This window comes from Podarcis vaucheri (genome assembly GCF_965113315.1).
Source record: "Podarcis vaucheri genome assembly, chromosome: 11".
Classification (NCBI taxonomy): domain Eukaryota; kingdom Metazoa; phylum Chordata; class Lepidosauria; order Squamata; family Lacertidae; genus Podarcis; species Podarcis vaucheri.
Window position 1 is genome coordinate 32,114,676 of NC_138749.1, and position 27,000 is coordinate 32,141,675.

General features: G+C 41.7%; 1 protein-coding gene across 4 annotated transcripts in view; it reads left to right on the forward strand.

Annotated features, from left to right (window-relative positions):
• Positions 1-16,062: 16,062 nt before the first annotated feature.
• The window catches only part of RASGRF2 (Ras protein specific guanine nucleotide releasing factor 2), a 93,329-nt gene continuing 82,391 nt past the window's right edge, over positions 16,063-27,000 (forward strand). Inside the window, exon 1 of one of the 4 annotated variants that reach the window (XM_082191879.1) lies at positions 16,063-16,947. Coding sequence is in view for 3 of the 4 variants with exons in the window: in XM_082191877.1 (XP_082048003.1) it covers positions 22,293-22,577 (285 nt within the window). In the remaining variant the exon portion in view is untranslated. Of the gene's footprint in view, positions 16,948-20,062; positions 22,578-22,936; positions 22,964-27,000 lie in introns of those variants that run through there. The other 3 variants (XM_082191877.1, XM_082191876.1, XM_082191878.1) reach the window with 3 other exon arrangements.

The window sequence follows — 27,000 nt, forward strand, 5'->3', positions numbered from 1 at the left end:
AAATTACTGGTTGTTTCCAACTCGGTGCCCACTTCTCCCGGTGCCCACTCATCAGTATCTAGCTACCAGTACTCAGTATCCAGCCAATCCCTGCTCCATATCTGTGTAGTCATCACTTGGCTTAGTAATTACCATTAATTACTTGTCAGGTTTTGCTGTGTTACTTTAAAATTAGAATAGGGAGGGAAATCTTCCCAAAGCGGCATTAAAAACTAAACATGCAATACAAGGTCTTGCTTGGTGTTCAAACACAGAATTAAATTAAAAAGAATTAATATGTCTATCTGAAAATTTTCCATCAGCAGGATCTTCATGTATACATCTTTAGTGGCAAGTCCCAATCTTTGCAGCAGGTATTGTAGTTCGTTATGGGTGTCTACTGGAAGTGACCAAGGCAACATCTGTTGCTGCTGTCTTGTCTATTTTAAGGTAAGTCTGGGCACTTTTAGTTCTGCTTCTAAATAGATAATTACTAGCAGCCATTTACACTTGGATTACATGGTAAACAATAGTTTGGAATGTGGGGAGATGCATAAACACCATGAGCCATTTTCCAAATTGCCGCTGGCCATCCTGCAGCACCTACCGGTATTTCATGAAGTCTGTTTGCGCCTTCTTGGACGGGTGGCTTTGCAGGTGGGCCCTCAGGCTTCCTCTGTAACCCGGTCTATTGCAGGCTGGATAATCCTCCTGCCACCAAATTGGTCAATGGCAGCAGGAATTAGAGGGTGTTCCCCTGGACATGGGACCAACTGACCAATGGTAGCGCTTGGCCCCGCATCCAGGGCAGGGGTAAATTCCTGGTCTGCTAGGCCCTTTGGCCTCTCTCCGCTCTGGTTCTGAAACATGCTACCTAAATTCACAAATGTTGTCTTAAGTTTAGGGGTGTTTCAATGATTTCAATTATAATACAATATTTTTGTGTTATACAGGTGACTCCCCACTTACGAGGGGGTTATGATCTGGGAGGGCCCCCACACATAAGCAAAATGGGTGTAAGTAGGGAGCCTGCAGCAATACAGCTTCCCACCCAATACAGCTGTTCAGTGGGATAGTGCAGTGGCAGGGAGCACTCCTGCCTGCCACTTTTTTGGGAAAGCCTTTTAAACCTTTCTTCCTGGATTTTTGGCTGACCAACGTCCTCTTTGGGCTCTGGGGAGGGTCTCCTTGTGAGCCACGAGAACTTTCCAGCCCTCTGCTATTTCAGGTTTGAATTGAATTATTTCCTCCCCCCCAGTGCTGCATGTATACATGTGTTGCATGCGAGTCAATTGCGTGTAAGTGGGGGGGGTTTGCCTGTATTATACTAATGTCATTTATAGTCAAATTATCTGTAAATGCATAAGGAACTGGTAGCATGTGCCTCTACAGTAATCCTTGGGCCAGGTATTCTATTCATTTGTCTGATCATCTGCTGGTTTTCATAAAATTGTACAAAAAGTAATGTGACAAATAAAATGCTTAGAAGGGGAAAAAAAACCCTGCAAAGATTTCTAGATATTTTTATCTCCTGTGCTTATGTAACACAAACTAAAGTTTCAGAGTACAGAGCCTTTTCTCCTGCCTGCATATTAAAATAGATATTTCTTCCCTAAATATGGAAAATTAAAATTCAGCTATTGTCCAGATACTGCAAACTTTCTGAATGTTGAAAAGTGCTTATTTATAGTACCTAGCATACTGGTAAAATTACAGTTCCATGTTATTCTAATAATTGAAGAAAAGGCAAGTAATTTGATCGACATTAAATCAGAATAGTAACTCCTTCAGATGATTTACATCTCTTTTCCCAAGTAAACCTTTGAAGCAAGTTCCATTGGTTTCAATGTAAATTAGTTCCAAGGAAACCCAAGATATTCTGCATGTAAATCAGTGTTCATATATTGGTCAAATGATTGCCTATTATTTGGTTGGATCAGATGGTCCAATTCATCAAGAATAGCCTTGTATAAGTGTAAATAAAAGCAATGTCAAAAGTGAAGGTCACTAACTCACCTGAGGCCAAGCATGGGGGGTGGCAATTTACTAGGGACCAAAGATCAAGGAAGACCAGGCTGCAACCCAGAGGCTACACTGTAGATCATGCTTAGGATATTTATGAAAGCCCATATCCCTGTCTTTATGTACCAGATCTTGTGAGATTTGTTAGGTGGATTTGTAGCTGGTTGAATTGGTGGTTCTGACTGGCTCTAAATGCCGGGTGGATTGGATTCCATGCGATCTCATAATATGGCTTCTGAAAACAACAGGAGTTCTTTGAAGAAGGAACTACTTTTTTCAGTCGAGTGTAATTATTGCCGTTCTTTGTTACTGCTCTAATAAAATCAGTGCTTTAAATGCGTCACCATATTTGACAATCTTTCACCTGTCAGATGAAAGATGTTATGTTTTGGTTTTTACATGTCAAATGGCAGCTCTAAAGCTGACATGGATGCAGGTGGGTCATGGACACACTACACATGGCTGCAAGAAGCAGATTGCTGGAGCAGAACTGGAAAGTCTCTGAAGACTGGCCCACAGAACACCAACAGCATTTTGTTAAAGCCGAATGAATAATTATCAATACATGGATTGTATGCTAGAATTTTTACCCTCAAAATTCAAAGATAACTAATGCTAGGAGGGATCTGCCGTGTTGTCTAGTATACTTATAACATTAAGGAAGAAAAAAAAAATCTTGGCTATGTCATTTCAATTTCACTTTTTACTTGGGATAGCACAGTGAACCTGTTGCACCAAATGGGAGGTAGGTAATCTATCATATTTCTGATACTGATGTTATGTAGCTTGCGAAATCTCCATAAAATTTTTAAATAGGAAAAAAAGATACAAAATTCAATGAGTAGTCTGAGTCACTAAACACAGCACTTTGAGTAAGGCTAACATCTAAACTAACACACTTTCCTACGTACCGTATTGACCCGAATATAAGCCACACCTTTAAAATTGGAGGCGGGGGGAAGAAAAATACCAGAATATAAGCCACTCCATTCCTGGCTGCATACTGCGGGGGGGGGGAGCCATGCTGCGTTGCCAGCGGCCTTCCCCCTTCTTTGCTCTTTCCCTTCCCGATCTTGGGGGAGAGGACGGGGAACTATGGGCAGGGTGGGCATCACTTTGCTGTGCTTCTGGCTGCATACTGTCAGGTTGTGAACATAAGCTGCACTTTAACTTTTCACAGTCGGAATTTGGGGGAAAAGTGAGACTTATATTCAGGCCAATACGGTATTTTATAAAATTCACCAGTATAGGGAGGAATTCATTTTCCGAATGTAAAAGGCATTTTATTCTAGAAAACTCCAGAAAAGCATTGTTTTAGTGTTGTGTCTTGCATCAGTCAGAATTGGGGAAGTTTTAGAGGCCTGCCTTCATTCAAGCATATTGGAATCATGTCTGAAGCACAAGTGTCTTTTATACTTGGCATCCGCCAGTTAACCAAATTGTCACATTAACTTTGTCCCTGTCCATTTAAAAGACAAAAGTGAATGCATATACAATACAGAGATGCACAGTAATTTTTTTCCATATCAAGGCTGTTAGTTTGAAGTGCTGTTATAGACAATATCTTTTCTGGAGCTCAAGGTCTCTGCAGCATCTTGAATGGAACTAGCGATAATACCCACGAAGAGGTGGTTAGTTTGATTGTTGCCAAGGCTGCAGTATTATTATTTTTTTACTCATTCATCAAAAGTCTGATTTGTGCTATAAATTAAATGCATTTCATGAATCTTCTACTCTGAACTGCCAGTGACCTGCTGCTAGGCTCACAAATAAAGCTTTTATGGGAGCACTGTGCAACGTATCCTTTGCCAAAGTAGAACATTTGTGACACTCACTTGCAATGGGGAGGATGTTATTCTGTACTGTATGCTCTAGCTTTATAAAAGAAATGCAAGCAGAATCCTTCACCTTGCTTACATATGACACATACATCTCTGTTAATTAGTTATGTTTTAGAAACAGCAGCAAATTCAACTGCAGTGGCGAAAAACTAGAGAGATGCATATTTGTTACAGCATTATATGCATCTTGCCTTTGCATAATGCAGATTTTGATTACCAGATTAATATCCACACCTAAGTGTTTGGGGGTTATCTAACACCATGTTGTTCTAGAACAGGAAAGCAGGCACGAATGGGTTTGGCACCAGCTTGGCTACAGGAAGGAGGTGTACAAAATGCCACCCAACAGCCTTAGGGACTCCACTCCAGATTGTGTAGGGTCTATTCCTTAGCCCTTTCAACTGAAGATATCCGGCAAGGCAGCATAGACCTAGGATCAGAGTTTTTCTTCTCCTTGATGGGCTGCCTTCCCAGCCTCATCAGCCCTTCACTTCTCTCTACAGCACATGTAGAAACTAGCTTCTTGACTGTTGGACCCACTATTGGTCTCATCTCAGTCTGCCAGAGCCTGTCTTGGCATGCAGGGAAAGCCCCCTAACTCATTGAGAGTTTGAGACCCATCAGTTATAATCACCTGATTTAGGCAGCCAGTCAAAGCTGTTTCCCGGAGTGCAGCCACTGTCACATGCTGACAGCTTCTAGGAGGCACAGGTGAGAGCTGAGTGCAGGGTGGGGACCAAAGGTAGACAAACTACCCCAGAAGGAGCACGACATGTAGATGTACATTAATGAATAGCATCTATATGCTCCCATGGGGAAAGCTGTATGGGTAGCTTGCAATAGATATGTAATATGTTAGTATAATATAAAGCTCTGGAAATTAGTTTCCAGGATTTTTGCTTTCTGACATAAAAGTTCATTAGCATTTCAGTATTACTAGAGGTGAAAGTATGCTGTAACACATAGAACACCAATGTACATGGGGTTGCCTAATCAGTTCAACAGAGATATGTGTGAAGGAACTGCACTGTTTACCACATATCGTTTTGTTTGGAATTTTAGGGTTCATGGAGCCAACTTTGTCTGACAGGTAAACCCTTCAGAAGGTGTTAAAAAATTAGGTAATGGGGATACAGATAGGGAGCTGCTTGCAGAAATGATACACAAGATCTGATCACAAATTTCAAAATTTTGAATTCCCTGCAAACCTGAGCCCAAGCTTTTGCAGTTGTTTTGCAGTGCCCCCCAAAAGCACAGCAAGTAATACATCAAACCAGAGTTCCAAGTTAATGCCACTGTAGTTAACAGCGCTCAAATTCCCACATTGTCTTATTTACTCCAAAGTTTTGCAATTGTTTTGCAGTGAAAACCCCACATTTTGCATCGCCTCCCCGAACTGTGACTGACTTGCCCCAGGTGAGGCTCTATTGCTCATCCCAAATCTGTGCTACAAGAAGACGACACAGAATGTAATTGTAATTGTTTCGCAGCATTTTACAGTGCTTCCCCACAAAATGCAGAGGTAAGTTATACAGTACATTGATGTGAGGGTTCCAGTTAATACTACCCAAAATCCACCATTGTCTTGTTTACTGCAAACCATTGCCAAAGTTTTGCAATCATTTTGCAGCAATTCAAAAACTGACCTACCATGTGCCTGTAGGAGATTGCTGGACTGGGATACAACTTAGCAAAATATATATGCAGAAAAAATGCATATTCAACAGAACCCATTTCAGTTTTTTGGATTATAGAATTATGTTTTTAATTGCTCTGGGAAACACTGATGTGGCTGAATCTACCCAAGTATTTTAAGAGTAACATATAGTCGTCATGAACAATATTTAGATGTCTGGTTATAAATGATCTATTACAACAGTGATTATAAAACCAGCAATTCCTCAGTTCACTGCAATTCATTTTTTGTTTAAAAGCCAACATCTCTCTGAATTTTTCCAATAAGTTCCCCAACTTGCTCAATATGAGTTAGAATCCAGAAAATGGTGTTGGCAAATGAGCTGCATAAATTTTGTTCACTGAAATACGCCCCCCCAAAAAAAAACTTCTCCATGCCTTCCACAAACACAACCATTGCCCTCTCTTCACCAAAGAGGACAAGCTCTGTCAGCTCCCCTTAATAAAATTACAGCTGAATTAGTGTGATTATGAAGGAAAAGATTAGAATTTAACAAAATCGGTTAAAATGTGTCAGGCTGATACATTGCAGAAGCCGCTGTCAAAATGCGGAGTTCTGATGTTGCTGCCAAGTTCTAGGCAAAAATAAATCAAAGCAACACTTTTCCCCCTTGCAATTAACCAAATGAAAACTGCAGCATGTGGCATGGAGACAGACTGTCCCTTTTGCTTATGCAAGCAGAGGGAATTCTGTTCTGGCTAATATTTAACAAGTTATCCTGTCCCCGCCCCCGCTGACCCATACCCACCTCTTAATTATTGACTGCTTTAATGCATTGATCTACACCAATGTCTTATAATTTCCATAGGTGATGCAGACATGTAACTCCCTTTTACTTGGGCATTGATAGGTGTTTAAATGGGTGTTTCCAGCATTAGAGCCATTTATAATTGCCAAGAGAGAAAGAGAAAACCTCAGTTTGTGAAAACGCCCTTAATTCAGGATAAATTAAATCAAATCACACAAACATCACACCAGGAGGAAGAGCATTGCAAGCGACCAAGTAAGTCTTGGGATCACGTGTAAGCACTTTCATGTGCTTAGTCCATAACAGAAAAAAAAACTCCAAAAGTAGTCCAATATGTTTATTGTGACCAGCCTAACAGGAAGTAACCCCAAAAGTAAAATAGGGAAACCCTCCAAATTAAAAATTAGCCTGGATGTTTAAGACTTCAAATCTGTATTAAGATTCAGACTGGAGGTATAAATTGCAAATTGAATTTCTGATAGGTACTGCAGCTATGGTTTAAAAAATGCTTACTTCTAAACATTTGGAGGTGAAACACAGTACAGTGGTACCTCGGGTTAAGAACTTAATTCGTTCCGGAGGTCTGTTCTTAACCTGAAACTGTTCTTAACCTGAAGCACCACTTTAGCTAATGGGGCCTCCTGCTGCTGCCGTGCCGCTGGAGCACGATTTCTGTTCTCATCCTGAAGCAAAATTCTTAACCCGAGGTACTATTTCTGGGTTAGCAGAGTCTGTAACCTGAAGCATATGTAACCTGAAGCGTATGTAACCCGAGGTACCACTGTGCTGTACATTTAGCGGGAAAGAAATGTACCCCAATTCCCTTTCCCTGATTATATTGCTTACAGTCTTTTTGAGGATTTTGCAGCTTCATCAGCCTATGCCCATTTGGGAAGATTTCCTGAGAACAGTGAAATTCTCATACAGCCTCTCAGCTTGATTATGTGATGACATCACTGAGAACAAATGAAGCCAATTCAGAGGGAGGGTAATGTTTATGGAATCAAATTACCAGCACTTTTACCAATCAGGGATCATGTTCTAAGCATGATAATATGCAGCCAAACAGATTGGAGAGCAAATAACTCAATTCAGGGAACACTTTCTGCAAGATGTGTGCATGTTGTACGTAAGTTTCTGTCCTGTTTCAAGCCCCCTCTCATCCAGTCACTAAAAGAGGGGTGCTTTTTCCAGGGGCAGAACTGTACAACAACGTACGTTTAATGTTTAATAGTGCAACTGGGTTGTTGTTTTTTACTGTGGACCTAACAGTTGAATTGAAAGTTGTGTACTACTTCAGCTGTGAAGCGCACAATTCTATTCTCTCTCCCTTTCCCACTGCTGTTTACAACCGTTTTTACGTTCCTGATAAGTTAGAGCAAAAAAACCCACCTCACTTAAATTAATACCCTGGGAACATGCACTTTTGTGTTTTAAACTCACTTAAAACATAGCACCATCAAGACTACAGAAAGAAAGTGCTGTTTCCTTTGGCTGCTCTTTCCATTTACTTGGAAAGAAGCACCATTTTGTTGTAGAAAAGGATAATAGTTTTAAAGAAAAATAAGGGAATGAGCATCAGTTGCCATCCCCAGACTATTAAATGTGGTTGTTTTAGGATGCTGTGGTAACCAGTCCCAGCAAGCTCGTTCATGTCTGCTAAGATGCTGACACCGAGCCTGTTTCTTGCTGCTCTCTAAGTGGTCAATTAGGCTCCCTATGGCACACAGGCTCCCAAATCTGTGACACCAGTTATGTCTAATGCCTTGCAATTTGTGAGTGCTGGTTCAAGATATATCTGCCAACACCAATTTATGGTAAGCATAAATTGGTGATAGAAACTTCTTTTCCTAACTCAGATTGCAATCCTAAACACACTAACTTGGAAGCAAGCCTTTTCCCTTCGCTGTGGAGCACTGATAAACAGGAGTGAACTATTACTCCAGCAATTCTGAAGATGACCTTAATGTAACTTGCTTTCTATCATAATGGCATTTAGATGCATTGGACCACAGTGCTCTTAATAAAGTTTCAATAGGTAAGCTTAAAATTGAGCCTGTTCTGAAATCTGGGGTTCTTATATCTTATCTTAAAAATGTTTGTTTTTTTCAGAAAAAGCCTTTTGCTTAAGCACCAGTAGTGACATTTTAGAGTTCATTTTCCTTCCTGTGCTAAAACTTTTTGCAGAAGTCCAGGCTAAGTGGAAAATATACCCAAATTAAAAATTGTGGTGATTGCTAATAGAATTTGTGAGGAATTCTTTTACACTAATTGTTTATAACATAACACCATTCAACCTCTAGTAAAATGTTGTAATCCAATAATCAACAGGAACCCTCTGCTATTACATCCCTTTACAGACTTGAGTTGTTGTTGCTATTGGTACGTAAGGGACCCTGGAGAGGGAGATAGACTTTATATAGACCAGGGTAGACAACCTGATTCACTCCAAGGACACATTTCCCTTTGGACAATCTTTCTGGGGCCACATGGCAATGGTGGCAGGGTCAGAGGGAAAAGAAGGTGGACCAACAAGCACAAATCTTAACTTTGTAGAGTAGGCTAGTTTCCTCACACTCACATATACCTCTATCTTAGGCATACAAGACTCATTATCAGAGTTCCAGGACACATTCCAGCCAGGCAAAAACACGAGAGTGGGCATGGAGGGAGTCCCAAGGAATTCCATAGAATTTTAGAGTTGGAAGGCACCCTGAAGATCATCTGATCCAGCCCCCTGCGATGCAGGAATATGCAGCTGTCCCATATGGGGACCGAGCCTGCAACCATGGCATTATCAGCACCACACTCTAACCAATTGAGCTATTCAGGTTGATGTGGGGAGGGTTGCATTTGGATCCTGGGACTGGGGTTTTCCAACCCTGCTACTGAATACAATAGTTCCCTCCTGACCATCAGATATGCATTGATGCTGCTCTGAAAACATAGGCAAACACAACTGGGAGAGAGAAAATCTTTCCACATTGAGCACTGAGAGCTCTCAGTAGTACAAACCAGACTGGAATCCTAATCCAATCATGTATTAACAAGATGGTGAAATGGGTATTTGGGTTGTCAATGTAATATCAATATAATGTCCAGAAGAGATGAAAAGATGCAAATTTCTTGCTAAGGATTATTTCGAAAGGAGATGGGGGGACCTGCCAGTAACATAATGCATTTATATAAATCGAGGTTGCAGGCACATTTGACCCTTTCAATTCCTGGATCCAGCAAGCGTTGAAGTCTAAGGAGAGATTCAGATTGTTGGAATAACCAGACAAGTTTTTTTATAATGACCCTCTAAATATGGGTCAATAAGGTAACAAAGGAAATTAGGCTCTGTGCCAGACACAAAATGTGTAAGTCCCACTCCCTCAACTCACTGGTAGTTAGTTAGTCTCCTAATGTTCCTCAACAGGGTTTCTTTTCTATATGTTTAATCATTCTAGCTTTAAGAATGTTTTCCATCGATTTCCATAAGAAATAAGCTACTCAGGATATGACTTTGTTGCCCTGCTTTGATGTAGGAAAGGTTAAGCATTTATTTTTCTTTTAATTTATAAACTAATATACTTCTGAGTTCCTAGGGAGGGAGACATGTATACAGAAACCACAATCTTATTTTTGGGGTGGCTCTGTTTCACGCCCAAACTGATTGGCATTAAACCACCTAAGTTTAGCATTACAGGAAACTCAATTCCAGCTGTCCACACTGTGTTGCTTTCAGTGGAAATGCACATCCACATTTTAGCATTAGTCATGTAATAACTTCTAAGAACATGACAAGAGTTGAATCCAGGGTGACAGGGTGTTTCTTCCAGAAACACACACACACACACCTTTATAATTTAGAAATAAATTAATCTTGAGTAATGTTTCCATTTTTAAAAGATCAAAAATAGCCTTGATAAAAGGATTCCTGGGTCTTCTATTGAGATTTTTCCAGTGCAACCTCTTTCTACATAATAGCAACCTTTAATCCAGACCCCTCATTTTCCTTCCTCTCAGTTATAGTGCTTGTCAACTTGCATTACAGATGAATAACAGAGAAACATAAAGACATACCCTTGGGTAGAACACTTGCTCAGCTTTGCAGGATGGGAAAGCTTCATCATACAAAATAATTACAGTAGTAAGTGATAATAACTGTAACATTTTACAATCCTGACTGAGCACCATGGGGTATCTTTTAAGAAAGAAAACAATGAACACCGTAGAACTCTAATAATGCCCATTTAAAACAAAGAAACTAGAACTATGTGAATTGGTCAAAATTTCTCTGAAGACATCATCCCTTCTGGATAAACACTGCCCAATTCGAGAAACACCGTGCAGTTCACAGACACAGAAGTGCAATTACTGCTAACTATAGTTTATGTCAAGTGAAGAGAACCCTTTCCAGCCCAAGAGCCTTCTTGGGGTCATGTGCTGTTGCTAGACCCGGCCAGAGGCAAAGGTGAGCGGAAAAGTTGATGTGAACTTTTATCATTGTACAATAGGTTATCTATCCCTCTAGCAAGTAGCATTGTCAGGGTTCAAGGATGCATTCCAGCCAGGCAAAAGCACGAAGGAGGGTCCCAAACAGGTCTGCTATGGAGCGTGGCAAGGAAGAAGTTATGAGCTGGGGAGAGTCCCAGGGGTCCGAAACAGAAGCCTGGGGTCCCCACTACCGTAGTCTCTCTTTTTTTTTTTTTTTGCATTTTAAAATTTTATTAATATTCCATATATATACATTATATTCGTATTGCGTACATCTCATACATTTTAGACTTCCTTCAGCGTCGTTGACATTCATTCGTATTTGTTTCTTTATAGCACATTCCAATCGTTCATATTGCCATTTATACCTCCCTTCATACATTGTTTCCAATGAGCAGTACCTCTTAATGCTTTACAGTGCCTCTTTAAATCCCACTAGCGTTGTATTTACAAGACATTTGTTCTCCAGATAGCCCACAAATTTCCCCCAGTCATTAATAAACTTTTGATCCTTAATATATCTAATTTTCCCTGTTAATTTATCCAGCTCAGCATATTCAATCAGTTTTAGTCTCCACTCTGCTATCGTTGGGCTTTCTTCCTGCTTCCACTTCTGCGCTACCACAATTCTAGCTGCCGTTACCGCATACTGGAAGATTTTACAATCCTTTCTTTTAATGTCTTTTCCCACCAGGCCTAATAGAAAAGCTTCAGGTTTCTTTACGAAGGTATAGCTTAGTATTTTTTTAATTTCATTATAAATTTCATCCCAGAAGCCTTTAACTTTCGTACATTCCCACCATAGATGATAGAACGTTCCTTCTTTTTGTCTGCATTTCCAGCATTTGTTGTCTGTTTTATACATCTTAGCTAATTTTACAGGTGTCATATACCATCTGAATAGCATCTTCATCATATTTTCTCTTAGTAACACACAAGCAGTAAACTTTATATTCACTCTCCACAGTTTTTCCCAATTCTCTAGTTGAATATCATAGCCGAAGTCCTTTGCCCATTGACTCATCACATTTTTAACTTTCTCCTCTTTCGTGTTCCATTCTAACAGTATATTATACATTTTTGACAGATTTTTACAATCATTATTTATTATCTCTCTCTGAAATATCGATACCTTTTCTTCATAACCCCTTTCCTTCACCTCTTTTTTAAATATTTCATTTATCTGGAAGTAGCTCAGCCAGTCATATGTAAATATTTTAACCTGATCATATGGTTTTATTTTCCACTTCGCTCCTTCCTTCATTACCATTTCTCCATACCTGCCCCATTTTTTCTCCATATTAACTTTTTTTACACTTATCAACTCTAATGGGGACAACCAATGTGGGGTTTTTGGTTCTAATATATTCCTATACCTATTCCAGACCTCTATCAAAGGTCCTTTAAAGATATGGTTGCAAAATCCCTTATGTACTCTTATTTTATCCCTCCACAGGTATGCATGCCACCCAAATCTGTTCTTATACCCTTCTAGATCCAGTAACTCTGTGTCTTCCAGCTTTATCCACTCTTTTATCCAGCAAAGGCATGCGGCCTCGTAATACAATCTCATGTCTGGTAAGGCAAAGCCCCCTCTTTCCGTTGTGTCTGTTAAAAACTTAAACTTAATTCTGGGCTTCTTTCCTTCCCAGACATATCTGGAGATCGCCTTTTGCCATTCTTTAAAGTTTTTAGTGCCTTTTATTATGGGTATCGTTTGGAATAGGAATAGCATTTTAGGGAGTATCATCATTTTCACCATAGATATTCTTCCCCAGAAAGATAGTTTCATCCTGGCCCAGATCTCCAAATTTTTTTTAATTTCGTTCCAAACCGGGATGTAGTTATTTTGGTATAAATCAATATTTTTATTAGTGAGCCAGAGACCTAAATATTTTACCTTATTTACGACTTCGATTTCTGTTTGTTGTTGTAATAGTTGTATCTTATCTTGGTCCAGATTTTTAACAATCATTTTAGTCTTGCTCTTATTCAATTTAAATCCTGCTAGCTTCCCGAATTCCTCCATCTCTTCCATAATTCCCTTTATGCTGTCTATAGGTTCTTCTACCGTTAAGACCACGTCATCAGCGTAAGCTTTAACCTTGTATTCATTTGAGCCTAATGTTATTCCCTTAATTTGTTTGTTTTGCCTTATCACATTTAGTAGGACCTCCAAAACAATTATGAAGAGGAGAGGCGAAAGCGGGCAGCCCTGCCTTGTTCCTTTGGAAATTTTTATATCTTCAGTGATGACATTATTTATTATCAACTTCGCCTTCTGTTCTGTATATATTGCCTTTATCCCGTTCCAAAACTCTTGACCCACATCCATAAATTCCAAATTTCTCAACATAAAATCCCAGGCTACGTTATCGAAGGCTTTCTCCGCGTCTACAAAAATTAAACTAGCTGGTTTGTCATATCTATCCGATAAATATTCTATTATGTTAATTATACTTCTTGTATTGTTTTTTATTTGCCTTCCCGGTAGAAAGCCCGCTTGGTCTTTGTGGATGGTCTTTATTAATATCTTTTTTAATCTTTTTGCTAAGATTCCGGCGAAGATCTTATAGTCTGTGTTTAATAAAGAAATGGGTCTGTAATTTTTTACTTGAGTTAGATCTGCATCTTGTTTTGGAATTATTGTGATAAATGCTTCCTTCCAAGTACTTGGGATCTCTCTTTCTTTTAAGATGTTATTCATCACGTTAACTAACGGAGTCATCAATATATCTTTCATTTCTTTGTAATAACTTGAAGTGAACCCATCCGGGCCAGGGGCTTTCCCTCTTTTCAATTCCTTTATCACTTCTTCCACCTCTTCTCTGAGAATTGGGGCATTTAACCTTTCTTTTTGCTCTGTCGAGATTTTCCTCACCATTTTTTCTTTTAGATATCTTTCTATTTTCCTATTGTTGTTTTTGTCCTTGTTTCTATATAGTTGCTCGTAAAAATCCACAAATCCTTTTCTAATTCTTTTTGGATCTATTACCTCTTCTCCAAGTGAAGAGAACCCTTTCCAGCCCAAGAGCCTTCTTGGGGTCATGTGCTGTTGCTAGACCCGGCCAGAGGCAAAGGTGAGCGGAAAAGTTGATGTGAACTTTTATCATTGTACAATAGGTTATCTATCCCTCTAGCAAGTAGCATTGTCAGGGTTCAAGGATGCATTCCAGCCAGGCAAAAGCACGAAGGAGGGTCCCAAACAGGTCTGCTATGGAGCGTGGCAAGGAAGAAGTTATGAGCTGGGGAGAGTCCCAGGGGTCCGAAACAGAAGCCTGGGGTCCCCACTACCGTAGTCTCATTGCTGAGCAAAAACATGCAGAGCTTAGTGGAGTGGGAGTCCAGCCAACCATAAGACTATCTGATGTGTACTTGCCTGAACGCAGAGCCAGCATCCGAAGTTGGGTCCAGTCCTAGGGTCGAGTAAACTGCAATCCATGTGGTCAAACAGACCAGGTGTCAGGGAATCTGATGATCAGGCGGCCAAGACAAGCAGGAAACACCAAGGTAGGGCCAGGAACTACAAGCATTCTTACCAGCATCTACTGTTGGAAGCTCTGCTTAAGATGGCTGAAGCAAGATGGTTCTCATCAGTGTCATCTTCTCTGTGTCCTTGAAGGCTGATCAGCTGCAGGTGGAGTCACTCCGTCTTCTTCCCCTTCAGGCTGCTGTTCCGCAGGCCAAGCTGACTCCTGGCCCATGACACCCCATCCCCGGTTTATGCAAATAAGCCAGAATTATGATTTGAAGCTTGCTTATTAACAAACCATAGTTAAAGCTAACAACAATTTGTCAAGGCTCAAGCATAACAAACCATGGTTAACTGAAAATGGAAGCAAATCCTTCCACAATCCTTTGCTACAGCTTTGCCAGTAGCTAAGGCCTAGCGGCAAACAAGTAGGCCCCCCTTCCTCAACTTGATGATAGTTAGTTAGAAAAGACAAAGGTCAGAGCTAAGTTGTGTGTTTAAGCTAGAAGCTGGAGGAAGAAGGCTGAAGCCTGCCAGGTAGAGGAATGCCTGATTTCTGCTTGCATACAAGGCTGTGACTATGGGGAAGCAATACCTTCTTGGAGTGTTAATGCTGTGAACCCCTCCATCGTAGACTCAAATTGTATGTATATGTGTGAATAAACCATTTGCCATAAAGACACGACAGTCCACTGTACCTCATTCTGAAGGAAACATGAACCCTGAGTAAGTGCCTGGAACTCTGGAATCTCACACTGCTCAGAGAGTGGGGTAGCGTGCAACAATATGCAACACTAAGCTGTTTATTTACTATCTTGCATTCCAGGCAAAGATTGTCTCCCTAAGCAGCTCACGTCAAAAAGAAAAAACATAGACAGGCACTGCCCTGAGGCTTATAAACTAGAAAGTGAAGACACAAGGAAAAGGGGGTTGAGGTGAATGGTGCAGGAGGGAGATCAGTTTGACAATGCCAGAACAAAATCATAAACTGCAAAAAAAAGGCATTTATATCCATGTGGATCTTGCTGCTTGTCTTGCTTGTACAGTGGTACCTCGGGTTACATACGCTTCAGGTTACAGTCTCCCCTAACCCAGAAATAGTACCTCAGGTTAAGAACTTTGCTTCAGGATGAGAACAGAAATTGCACTGTGGCAGCAGTGGGAGGCCCCATTAGCTAAAGTGGTGCTCCAGCTTAAGAATAGTTTCAGGTTAAGAACAGACCTCTGGAACGAATTAAGTACATAACCAGAGGTACCACTGTATAGAGGTGCTGAAACTGACCCAGCAATCCTTGTTCCTCTGTGTAGTGGCAAAGGCTTCCTCTCACTCCTGAAGCCCAAGGGCAAGTGGTAGTTGGAGCGAAATGTGGCAGGGGGTGGGGGAAGTGAGCTACCTGCAGCTCCTCATTCTCATCTTCTGGCAGATGTGTAGGGCTAGGTTGGTCTTCTTTTTGACAAGATGTTCATCCTAGAAGGCAGGGGATGCAACCTGCCAGTGACCTTTCTCCCCACAAGATAGTAGAGACCAGAGTGTTTCCCCAGTTCAAACTATGATTTAGTGTTACATGAGAACGAAGCCTCAATCTCACTTTGTGAAGTAATCTTCATGGTGTTGTTTCTTTTTTTAAGTAAAACTTTAAAAGTCAAGGAATAGCAGTAGTACTACTATTAGCACTACCATTCAAGGACACTGAATAGGATTTCAAATACAATAGTACATAGAAAATATATCAATATAGTAGTTTTGAATTAAATCCAGAATTGTATTGATCCTATATTCTTATCTAAAGTAAAGCCTTCCAGAGATCTTTATGATCAATTATTATTCACCAATTATTTAGTTGACTGCCTCTCAGTGAAGTCACACTTAAGCTTAAAATAGGGTTAGTTTGAAGTGGATTATACTAGGAAAATACATAAACTTCCACAAGCCATATAAGCCAGTGGAAAATAGTTCCCTACTATATTTTGGAGAGGTTCTGAACTGCATAACAGATTAAATGTTTATATTCAGGGGACTATAGGGAATGATAGCTACATCTGGTTTATGAACCCTGTTTCTATTGAAATGATTTTCAAACTTCTGTAGCAGCTGTTTTCAGGCTTTCTAACAGAATTCATCTGTATTTGTCTCACAGGGTGTTGTGCATCGGCAATGCATCTACAACGCTTTCTTGCCTTTTCTGTATAACGCCGGCTGTATCAGTTGACAACAGGTCTGTGCGCTTTTCCTTTCCAATGAAGTAAAATTGCCTAGAACATGGTTTCAGAGTATAGTGCTAAAGAGAGCCTTTCTAAATTTTTGAACACTATTTCTTAGTGATCCAGATGCTTTGAAAGTCTGCTCTTGGGCAACATTCAAGCTGAATATAAACTATTAGTGGTGAAATTCCACCCTGATATAACATGTTGCTTTAGTGCTAATTTTGTTGCCATAGTTACCAAGTTCCTTTTGATACATTTAGCAATGCCAAACATTTTGCTTGTTGAGTTCTCCTATCAGAACATCTCAGTTGACTCATGTTGGAGAATTATCTGGGTGTTCTAAGAATTATGCAATCTCCATCATGATGTACCAGTATCTTTTCCATCATGGAGAGTGAATCTGAACTTTCTTCCCAAATGTTCTTTGGGAAACACACAATGGCAAGACCTTTGATGTGCCTATTGATGAAGATAGGAACATAGGAAGCTACCCAGGAGTTGGGTAAATTAATATATGATAGCCATCTTCAAATATCTAAAGGGCTGTCACAAATATATGGACCTGTTGCTCCAAAGTAGGACTCCCGACTATTGGGTTCAAATTTAAAGATCAGAAGGAAGGGCATTTTGACAAAACATTGGGAAGAATGCCCTGGTGGTACAAGCTGTTCAACAATGGAACAGACTTTATTGGAAGATAAGAGTATCATTTCATAGAATTGTAGAGTTGGAAGGGACCCCAAGGGTCATGTAGTCCTACCCCCTGCAATGCAGGAATCTCAACTAAGGTATCCATGACAGATAGTGACCTCATCTCTGCTTAAAATTTTCCAATGAAGAAAAGTCCTTCATTAGACATTTTAAAGTAGATACAGGGTTTCCTGCATCTGGAGGCGGCTGTACTAGTTGACCTCTGAGGTGCCTTTCAGTTCTACAAAAAAAGCACAAGGCAGGCTCAACAGCACTTTTCAGGGTCATGCAAGAGTCAATACAACATACAGTATTATGCTCGTGAAACAGGAGTAGAATTCACCTGCAAGTAATGGATCTATGAACTGGAAATCTATGAACTGGAAATGAACTGTATTTACTGGAAATACAGTGGTACCTTGGCTTAAGAACTTAATTCATTCTGGAGGTCCGTTCTGAAACTGTTCTTAACCTGAGGTACCACTTTAGCTAATGGGGCCTCCTGCTGCCACTGCGCCACACAATTTCTGTTCTCATCCTGAAGTAAAGTTCTTAACCTGAGGTACTATTTCTGGGTTAGCGGAGTCTGTAACCTGAAGCATCTGTAACCTGAAGCATCTGTAACCCAAGGTACCACTGTATAGGATACAAGAATAAATACTACATAGAAGTGAGAGCTGGACCATAAAGAAGGCTGATCACCGAATAATTGATGCTTTTGAATTATGGTGCTGGAGGAGACTCTTGAGAGTCCCATGGACTGCAAGAAGATCAAACCTATCCATTGTGAAGGAAACCAGCCCTGAGTGCTCACTGGAAGGACAGATCGTGAAGCTGAGGCTCCAATACTTTAGCCATCTCATAAGAGAAAACTCCCTGGAAAACACCCTGATGTTGGGATAGATTGAGGGCACAAGGAGAAGGGGACGACAGAGGACAAGATGGTTGGACAGTGTTCTCGAAGCTACCAGCATGAGTTTGACCAAACTGTGGGAGGCAGTGGAAGACAGGAGTGCCTGGTGTGCTCTGGTCCATGGGGTCACGAAAAGTCGGACACGACTAAACAACAACAAATAAATACTACATGTAGCCTCTAAGTGCAATTTCATAGCAAACCAAAATTAAGGTGGGAACGGGAAATGTCTGTAGCTACCACAAACTAATTACTAAAACACTACAGTTTTGTAGTGGAAATGTGACACTGGCATCTACATGCACATGCATCTTCTAGTTCAAAAAGGACAAGGGAAGCTCCTTGTGCACCATCCTGGCTGGATCAGGACACTTAGGCATAGAGTGGGAGTACATTAAGCATGGTTTTACAGCAATTTCAGTGTATGAGAAAATCTTTATGCTTAACATGCTGATTAATTTTTACCCCTTTTTACTGTAAAAAATATTTTGAATACCAGGTTGTTGTTGTTTTTTGAAATTTGTATCATTAGGAAATGCACCACTTTGCAATAACTTTTTTTAAAAAAATAGCTGGAAAACACTCATAAAATAAGATTTTAAGTATTTAGACTACATGGTCATTATATCCCAACATAAGCCATCTTATTGGTATTGTGCCCCCATCCACATACACAATTGACTGAACTACTGTGAGAGATTTTACAGAGAGGGTTTTGTGATATGTTAAGCTGAAAAAGAAGATTCACAAATGTGAAATTATAAAATTGTGTATACAGAAAAAGAATTAAATTAATAGAAACCTGTTGTTATAACTCAGTTGGCATATCCTGTTTACTTTTAAAATGCAGCTACGGTTTTATTGTAGCTGGCAATCCTTTATGGTGATTAGTGCAGAGGGATGTCAATGCTGCAGAGATTCTAATGGCAAACAGCTGGAACAGCTGGTCAATTCGGATTTTGCCAATTTGTTTGATTTTGTGGGAGATATCTTGCAAGTTTGAGTGACCTTGCAGCTGAGCTGCTATTGCAGCAAGAATATGTCAGCCTTACTTTCATGTGGGAAAATGATTGCTTGTACATAAGAGCATGAGCAGAGTTCTTATTATTGCAGAGTGATTTTACAGCACGAGATATTGTTAAGAGCATGATGAGCACGTGAACACCTCATGCTAGACTAAATGATTGGCTCACGTAGCATAACACTCTCTTTGTTTTGCGGGCAAGGGCAAGGTTGCATTCCTTTTGATTGTTACTTTTGAGTACCAGACAGAACAAGCGCTGTGCTGGAGGAGAGACGATGAATTATTTTCACTGGACACAATAAACATTGCATGGCAAAAGCCAAAGCTTTTTCTTCAAGTCATCTTGGTGTGAGACTGATTATTTCGGATGTCGAGCTGGCACTCGACACTTTCACTGAGTTTGATTTTTAGCTCATCTGGCTGCTCAAAGCAAATTAATAATTCCAATAACCTGCTTTTGTATAAATAGTAGAGGATGGTTACTTTTTAAAAATCTCACCAGGATCAAGTTCATCTGAGCACTATAAATCTCTCTAGGGGAATGATAAAAACGTCCAAATCACTACAGAATGGATTTCCTTAATATTCTATTAAAATGGCTGGAAACAAAGCAAGCATGTTATTCTTCATAACAGGACTTGGCTTTATGCACATACAAATCTAATTGATGAATTAATAAAGCGATTAACGGTGCAATCCTGCCTACCCAAAAGTAAATGAGACATACCTATGAGCAAGTGTCTGAAGTAAATGACTAAAGTCAGTGGCGTAGCGTGGGGGGGTGCAGGGGGGGCCGGCCGCACCAGGCGCAACATCTGGGGGTTAGGGGGCGCGAATCCACGGGTTAGGGGGCGCAAATCCACAGGTTAGGGGGCGCAAATTACTTGCCTTGCCCCAGGTGCTGACAACCCACGCTACGCCACTGGACTAAAGTAATAGGGTTTAGTCTTAAACTTATGGGCCAATAGACTGATATTTCTTTAATCAAGCAGCTCGTATTTAAATTTAGAAGAACACAGGCATCTAAGCTTTTGTGTTTATGTAGAAAATGTGTTGTGTTTAGATGATGTTGTGTTTAGGTGGAAAAGGAACTAATACAAACATCCTGAGAAGCAGGGGTAAGGGAGTGTGAGTGTGGGGAAAGCATATTCATAATAAATTTCTTACTGTAATGTTTAACTTCCCTTTCTGGCTACTAGCAGAGTTGAGGAAAGGAACTATACGGAGAGAATAGGTGTCAAGAGGTTAATGCCTACCTGAAAGTTACACCTTGACTTCTTATCCTTCCAAACTGTGTGTGGGCACAGAAAGGCTGCCCTTTTTTCTGGCAGGGCTCTAGTGTTTTCAACAACTGCGTAACAAGCTTGAAAACACTGGATGCTAGCCAGAAGCTTCTCCTGCTACTACATTACCAAGCCAGGAAAAATAGCTTCAGTTGTTTAATTTGTGCCTGCCCTATATTTATTTTAAAAACTTGTACCCTGCCCTTCATCACAAGACACCAGGGTGGGTTACAACAATAAATACTTTGAACAATAAACATAAACATAAAACACAGTAAAATATCAGCAATCTGCCAATTTCCTCACAATTTCCTCATTGTTAAAAGGATTGAAGAAAAATGCAGGTATTTTGCTGGCATCTAAAGCTAAATAATGTTAGTGTCAGCTGAACCTCCAAGGGCAGTTTGTTCTACAAGCAGGATGCTATTTCAGACTTTGCTCAACACTGCAAATATCAGCAGGCAGTGGTTAGGTTGTTGTTTGTCCCTTACTGCCTCCAGCCACTTGAAGGGATGTAACTCAGCACTGAAAAACATACTTTGCATGCAAAAGGTCTCATGTTCAATTCCTGGTGTCCACAGGTAAGTCAGGGAAAGATTCCTGCCTAAATCCCTGGAGAGCTGCAAGCCTGTCCGTGCAAACAATGCTAAGCCACTGACTCTGAATAAGGAAGGCAGCTTGCTATGTTCCAGGCCTCTGCACTCTTTCATCTTACTCAGATGACAAGGAGAAACGGAGCTGGGTGTCATCAGCGCACTGGAAACACCTTGTCCCAAATTCCCTGGCGACCACTTCCAGCTACTACATAGTGATGTCAATTCTAAAACAAAGGACTCCTGTTAAGAAGGAAAAGTAGACAGCCTTTATGAGCTGGGTGTGGAAAATATTATTATTTGCATGCTCGACACCAGGCCTGAACCTTGGCACTCGAAAGGGGTTCTGGAGCTGAACGTTTGCTAAGCCCTGCCGCGTGCCCTGCGAGTATCTGAAGGCATTTTATGATCGCTCCATGCTAATCTCTCCGTCCAGAAAGCAACGCTGGGGAGCCTAGGAGCGCCCACTTAACTTCGCCCAGCGTTATTTTGTGTTTGTTTGTTTCGCGGCTGTATCAGCGTCGTGGACGCTGCAGTCTCCCTCTCTCCAGCCGTGGAAATCTGTGCCTGTCTTACTCCTCTCGGCTTCCTTTTTTCACGCTCCCTTCGGCCAGCTCGACTGGCTGGAGATAAACCCCCTGGAGGCGGTGGGGGAGGAGAGAGAGAGAGCGGGAGCTCAGCTCCGTTCGCGCAGCGAGAGAGGGAGCGAGGCAGAAGCGCGCGCGCCGTCCCAGGGAGGGGTCGTGCGCTCTGGCAGCGGCAGCGGCGGCGACTTTGCTCTTTAAATTGGTCTCAAAGCCGATTACAGCTGATCTCCCACGTGATATTTCCCCTTCTGGCTCCTGCCGGAGTTTGGGGCGGGGAGGGGGGGGGACCTGAAAGAGCAGCAGGAAGAGGAGCAAGAAGGAGCCGGGGAGCCAGCTCGTGCTGGGAAGAAGCCCGCGAAAAAGCGCGCCTGGCAGAACTTTTTTTCCCCTGGGCGAAAGGCGCGTGAGGGAGAGTCCTTCGCCAGCAGCGAGGGATGCGCAGGGAGCCCAGGGACAGACCGAGGAAGAGGCAGCAGCTCAGGGTCGAAGTGGAGGAGCAATAGCGCCCGGGAAGGCGGCGGCGGCGGCGGCTGCACCACCTGAAGCAGCAGCCGCCACAGCAGCAGCGCCGGCGCGAGGGTCCTCATTGGCGCGCCACGACGGAGCGTGGCTGGCTCGGCTTGCCCCGCCCCGCCTCGGCCGTCGAGAGAAGCCGCGCTCACCATGAGACGCTTGGGCTGCTGCTCGACGCCGGGCTCACTCTGAGGGGAAGGTTGGTCAGGAGGCGCCCGGGACCCGGCCGGCGGGTGGAGGCAACATGCAGAAGAGCGTGCGCTACAACGAGGGGCACGCCCTGTACCTGGCGGTGCTGGCTCGCAAGGAGGGCACCAAGCGCGGCTACCTGAGCAAGAAGACGGCGGAGACGAGCCGCTGGCACGACAAGTGGTTCGCGCTCTACCAGAACGTGCTCTTCTACTTCGAGAGCGAGCAGAGCGCCCGGCCCGCCGGCATGTACATGCTGGAAGGCTGCACCTGCGAGAGGGCGCCGGCCCCCAAGGGCGCCTCCGCCGTCAGCGCCAAGGAGGCCGCGCTGGACAAGCAGGTAGCTGCCCGAGCCCCGCCCGACGGGGCGCCCTCCGCTCCCACACCTTCGCCTTCCTTGGCGCGCTTTTCCCTCTGGCGTCGCCTTTCAGAGCGTCGGCAAAGGAAGCGGGCGCGGGGGGGCTGGGGGTTGCCTGGACCCCGGGAAGGGCACTGAATGGGGCACGCTGAGGCTGAGTCGGCTATGGAGGGCACGCTCTAGCGGAAGTTCTGCACGGGCCGGTGTCCGTCGATGAAGCGTGTGGAGAGGAGGGAGGGAGACCTCCGTGGGGCTGCCCGCTTTGCAAGCCGCTGGTCCCCAAAGCGTGCAAGTTCCGAGGTCCCTAGGATAGGGCTAGTGTGCGCCATCCCCTTTGCCTCTTGTGTGTGTGCCCTATGGGGATACAGGTGAGGATGCCATTCTGCACATCGTCCTGGGTGTGTAATAAGGGACGGGATGGGTTTTGTGTGGGTAACTTCGTCTGTGGTGTCGGCAGTCCAGCCGTCACCAACACGATGTTGCCATTTTGCCTTCTTTTTTAAAGAGGTGGTCAATTTCTACAAGATTTTGGGCTTCCGACTAAGTAGAAATTGCATTTGCCAGCCCTTCCCCAGGTTTGAGTGGCATGGGGGAATTTCGACCCTGTATGCAATAGGAATGCATTTCCAGTAATTGTTCGGCTCTAGGTGTAATAAGGGGGAGCTGGCATGAGGGATAGTATTTTGCTCCACTTAGCTAATTACGGTAGTCTACCTGTATGGTTGAGCTGCTCCAACCCTGCCCTTCTGCCATCATAGATGTCTGTGGACAAGCTGCAGTTCAGTACACTCCAAACGTATTTTGAACCATCTTGTTTATTATTTTTGCTATTGGTACCTTTCTAGGGCAGAGTCTTGATAAAAACAGACCCAGATGCTGCTCAGATGAGTTCCTAGACAAGATATCAAGGAATAACTATACCCATCCTTAGCTGCTTTGGAGAATTTGCAAGAAGCCACAGTGGTACTGATGGGTTCATTACTTCTAATATTTTTTCTCGCTAGTATTTCTCCTTGAGAGAGCAAAAATTCGACACTACAGGACAGGGGGAAGTGGTGATTAGAAGTTCAGCAAGCATACCTTCATATACATTAGAAAGGATTTGAAATACTATCCTGTTTTGTTCTTACAGTATAAAGTATTGTGCCTTTATATATGATTTTTTTGCTGTTGATTATGAGCAAATATAGCCTGTGGTACCCACTTGGAAAAAACACACCGTCTGGAATTATCCTAAACAAGCTGGGTTTTCTTGATTGCTTAGAGAGAGATTTTATGAAATATGGTGGTTGGAATATATAAACCTTTAAATATTCAGTTTATGGCTTGGCAACAGCTAGTTCTGGTGCTTCTGAGCACCTTAATCCTGAATAAAACAAAAGGCCCAGTAAAACAAGAGCTTTTTTTTTTTTAACAAAACTGTTTATATGCTAACTTATAAAATCTACTCATAAGCTAAACTAAATGGGTTTAATTTGGTACAAATTGCAAGTAAAACTTGTTTTACTTTAGTTTCTTTAAACATAACTCTAATATAAATTGTATATGTTAACTGAAGTTCCAAATTCTCCAGCTGTTTACACAATCATATATAGACCCAAAGACTTGAGCAGTAATACTTAGGAGAGGCAGTACAGCATCTGAATACAAGGATTCGAAGATTCTAGTCATTACAGTAGGATAGGAGACACAAGAAAGTCAGGGATTAGCACTGGTTTTAGTTTCTAGACATTTGGAGATAGAATCGGTAGTCTTAAAGTTCAGTAATGGATGTGCAAATGTATTTTTTTCAATTGGTATCTGGAAGCAGGGATATTCTAGACCTACAGATGGCTCTGTAAAGTTGAGTGGTGGAACTTGGTTACTGAATTATGTTGTAAATTGCTATGGACTCCTTTCTTGATAAACATACAAAATGAGGACAAATTATATTACCCAGATACGTGTGATATGTGTTGCAAAATAATATGAAGAGGCAGTACTAATGGAACAGATATTTGATCCAGGCTTCTTAGGCTGTGTACACATTATTGGCTTAAACAGCAGCTAGGTCTTTCCTTTTCACAGTTTGGACTGAAGTTGGTTTGGGGGTGGGGGGAAACACATCAAAATGCAGTCTTGCATAAGAAACAGCAGGTTAGATATGAATTGTGGCTAATGTCGTGTATACACCACATGACCCAAACCAGTGGTGGGAATGCATTGGATGTAGACTAAACGATAGTGTTTACAGAGTTTTGGTAAAGCTGTTCTTATTTTATCTGTAAGCCATCTTGAGTCCCTGTCAGGGTAAAAGTAGGGTATAAATAAATATATAATAACAATAATGTTAAAAAGAATTTTCAAAAGTTGCTTCTTTTTGTTGTATTTGCTTCAACAGCCTAACATTGCTAGATCCCTCTGGAATTTATTGGCCTTGTTGTTATTGCATTGTTACAATCAGGAGTTAGATTTGCACCTGGTAGGTATTGGCTCACCTGTTTCTGACTTCTGTAATCAAACAGGTGTCAGTCGCTTTGGAAGTGCTTTTCTCCAAAAACAAACAAACAAAAAAGAGAAAAACCTTGAAATGTAAGCTTTCGACTTCTTTGTTTTTTACAAGATAAGAATAAAATATTGAACAGCTTCAAAAATCTTCCCATCAATTCAAACAGTAATGAAAAAACAAATCCTTCTAGGAGAGCTACCTTGGTAAAGCATTTCACCTGGGTTGACATGTGATTAAGCAACAATTGTATAAGTACACTTATTGGAAGTTCCACTGAAATCAAGTGGACCTTCAAGTGAATGTTCTTTGGACTGGGGGATTTGTTTTTCTACTTTTGTAACTGTGTTGGGCATAATGATTCCAGATTCAGCTAGCAGGATCTAACAAAAAAATAATAAATCCTTCGGTGGTGCATACTTCATTTTTGTGAGCTGCCAGTCTACACCCACAAGTAAAATTATATCTAATTTTAGGTGTTAATGCTTGCACATTGGGACAGCCAGTGCAGAAAGGGAGATGGCTTTCCTTCTTTCTCAGACAGAACAAACCTTTTACATGCTCTTAATGTGTTCTGCTTTTGCTTAGGAAATAAGGTAGTCCCGAAATATTACTAAAGGATAAATTTGTTCTGCATCTTAATCTGAATTGTGATTCATTAGAAATAAGTCCCATGGATTAAAATGGAATGCATTTCTCTATAACTAGTCCTGCCCGGCAGTTTTATGCTTGTTTACCCAGAAATAAGTGCAGTAAGGCTGGTGGAGCTTGCTTACATTTAAGTGTGCATAGGATTACAGCTTTGGAGACTAACGCTTTGTCTCCATGCTGCATTCTAGGATTATGTATGATTTGGAACAGTCCCTATACTGGTTTGAAACCACAATTCATGGCATTGTGCTGGCACTAAAAGCAGTCTACTGACTTTTGCTGTAGTTCTGCTTCTGCATCTTGTGCTTATCACAGATTAGGATGCTTGCACAATAACCAGGCTGTCTGGATCCATGGAGGGTCCTCATTGGCCCACAGGTCTGCTGCAACATTGGGCTTGTCACTGCCTTTCATCCAAACCCACCTCACAGGGTGAGGATAAAATGAACAGGGGAGAACCATGCTATGCTTCCTTGAGCTCCTTGGACGAAAGGTGGGATATAAATGTAATAAACATGAAGTAATAATTCACACATTTGACTGTAGTCCACAAAAGTTTATGCTATAATCAATTTACTAGCCACAAGGCTCTGCAATAAGTAGTTTCTATTGAAATTAAGTAAAGTTCCATTTGAATTAGTAAACCAATTTACTAAATTAGCAAACGTCAGTAAAGTATATATTTCTGGAGTAGATAGGTATATTTGCTTCTTTAGAGACTAATTAGAATATCAGATTAATTGCATAACGTGTGTGTGTGTGTGTGTGTGTACATGCCTCCCTTTTACCAGTCTCAGTTTGAACTGTTTAAGGTAGGGCTTTTAACCTAGATAAGTAAATTATTGCTTCCATCACTGAAAGCTGTAGGATGAGAGAGGCAAAATCGCATTGTGATGTACAAACATTTGCAAACTCTTCTTCTTCTCCCCCCCCCCCCCCGGCGCAAGTTGCTGTCTAGAAACTGAATGTCAACAAAGCACCATGAGATGTGTGTACCAGCTACTAGTACACTAACTACTTAACATTGGCATTTTAGTGTTGTCATCAGATGCCCTAAACAGGCAGTGAAGATGAGGGCGGGCACAACTGCATACTTAGTTCTTCCTTTCTTAATAGTTTATTCCTCTTTCAGAATTTATTTTATATGGTGTTTGAGATCGAAAACATGGGTAGCTGTATTACACTGGTGGTAGATTACTACCACCAGAGCTGCAATTTGCAACCCACTTACTTCCTAGATATGCTCTCATAAGCACAAACATACAGTGC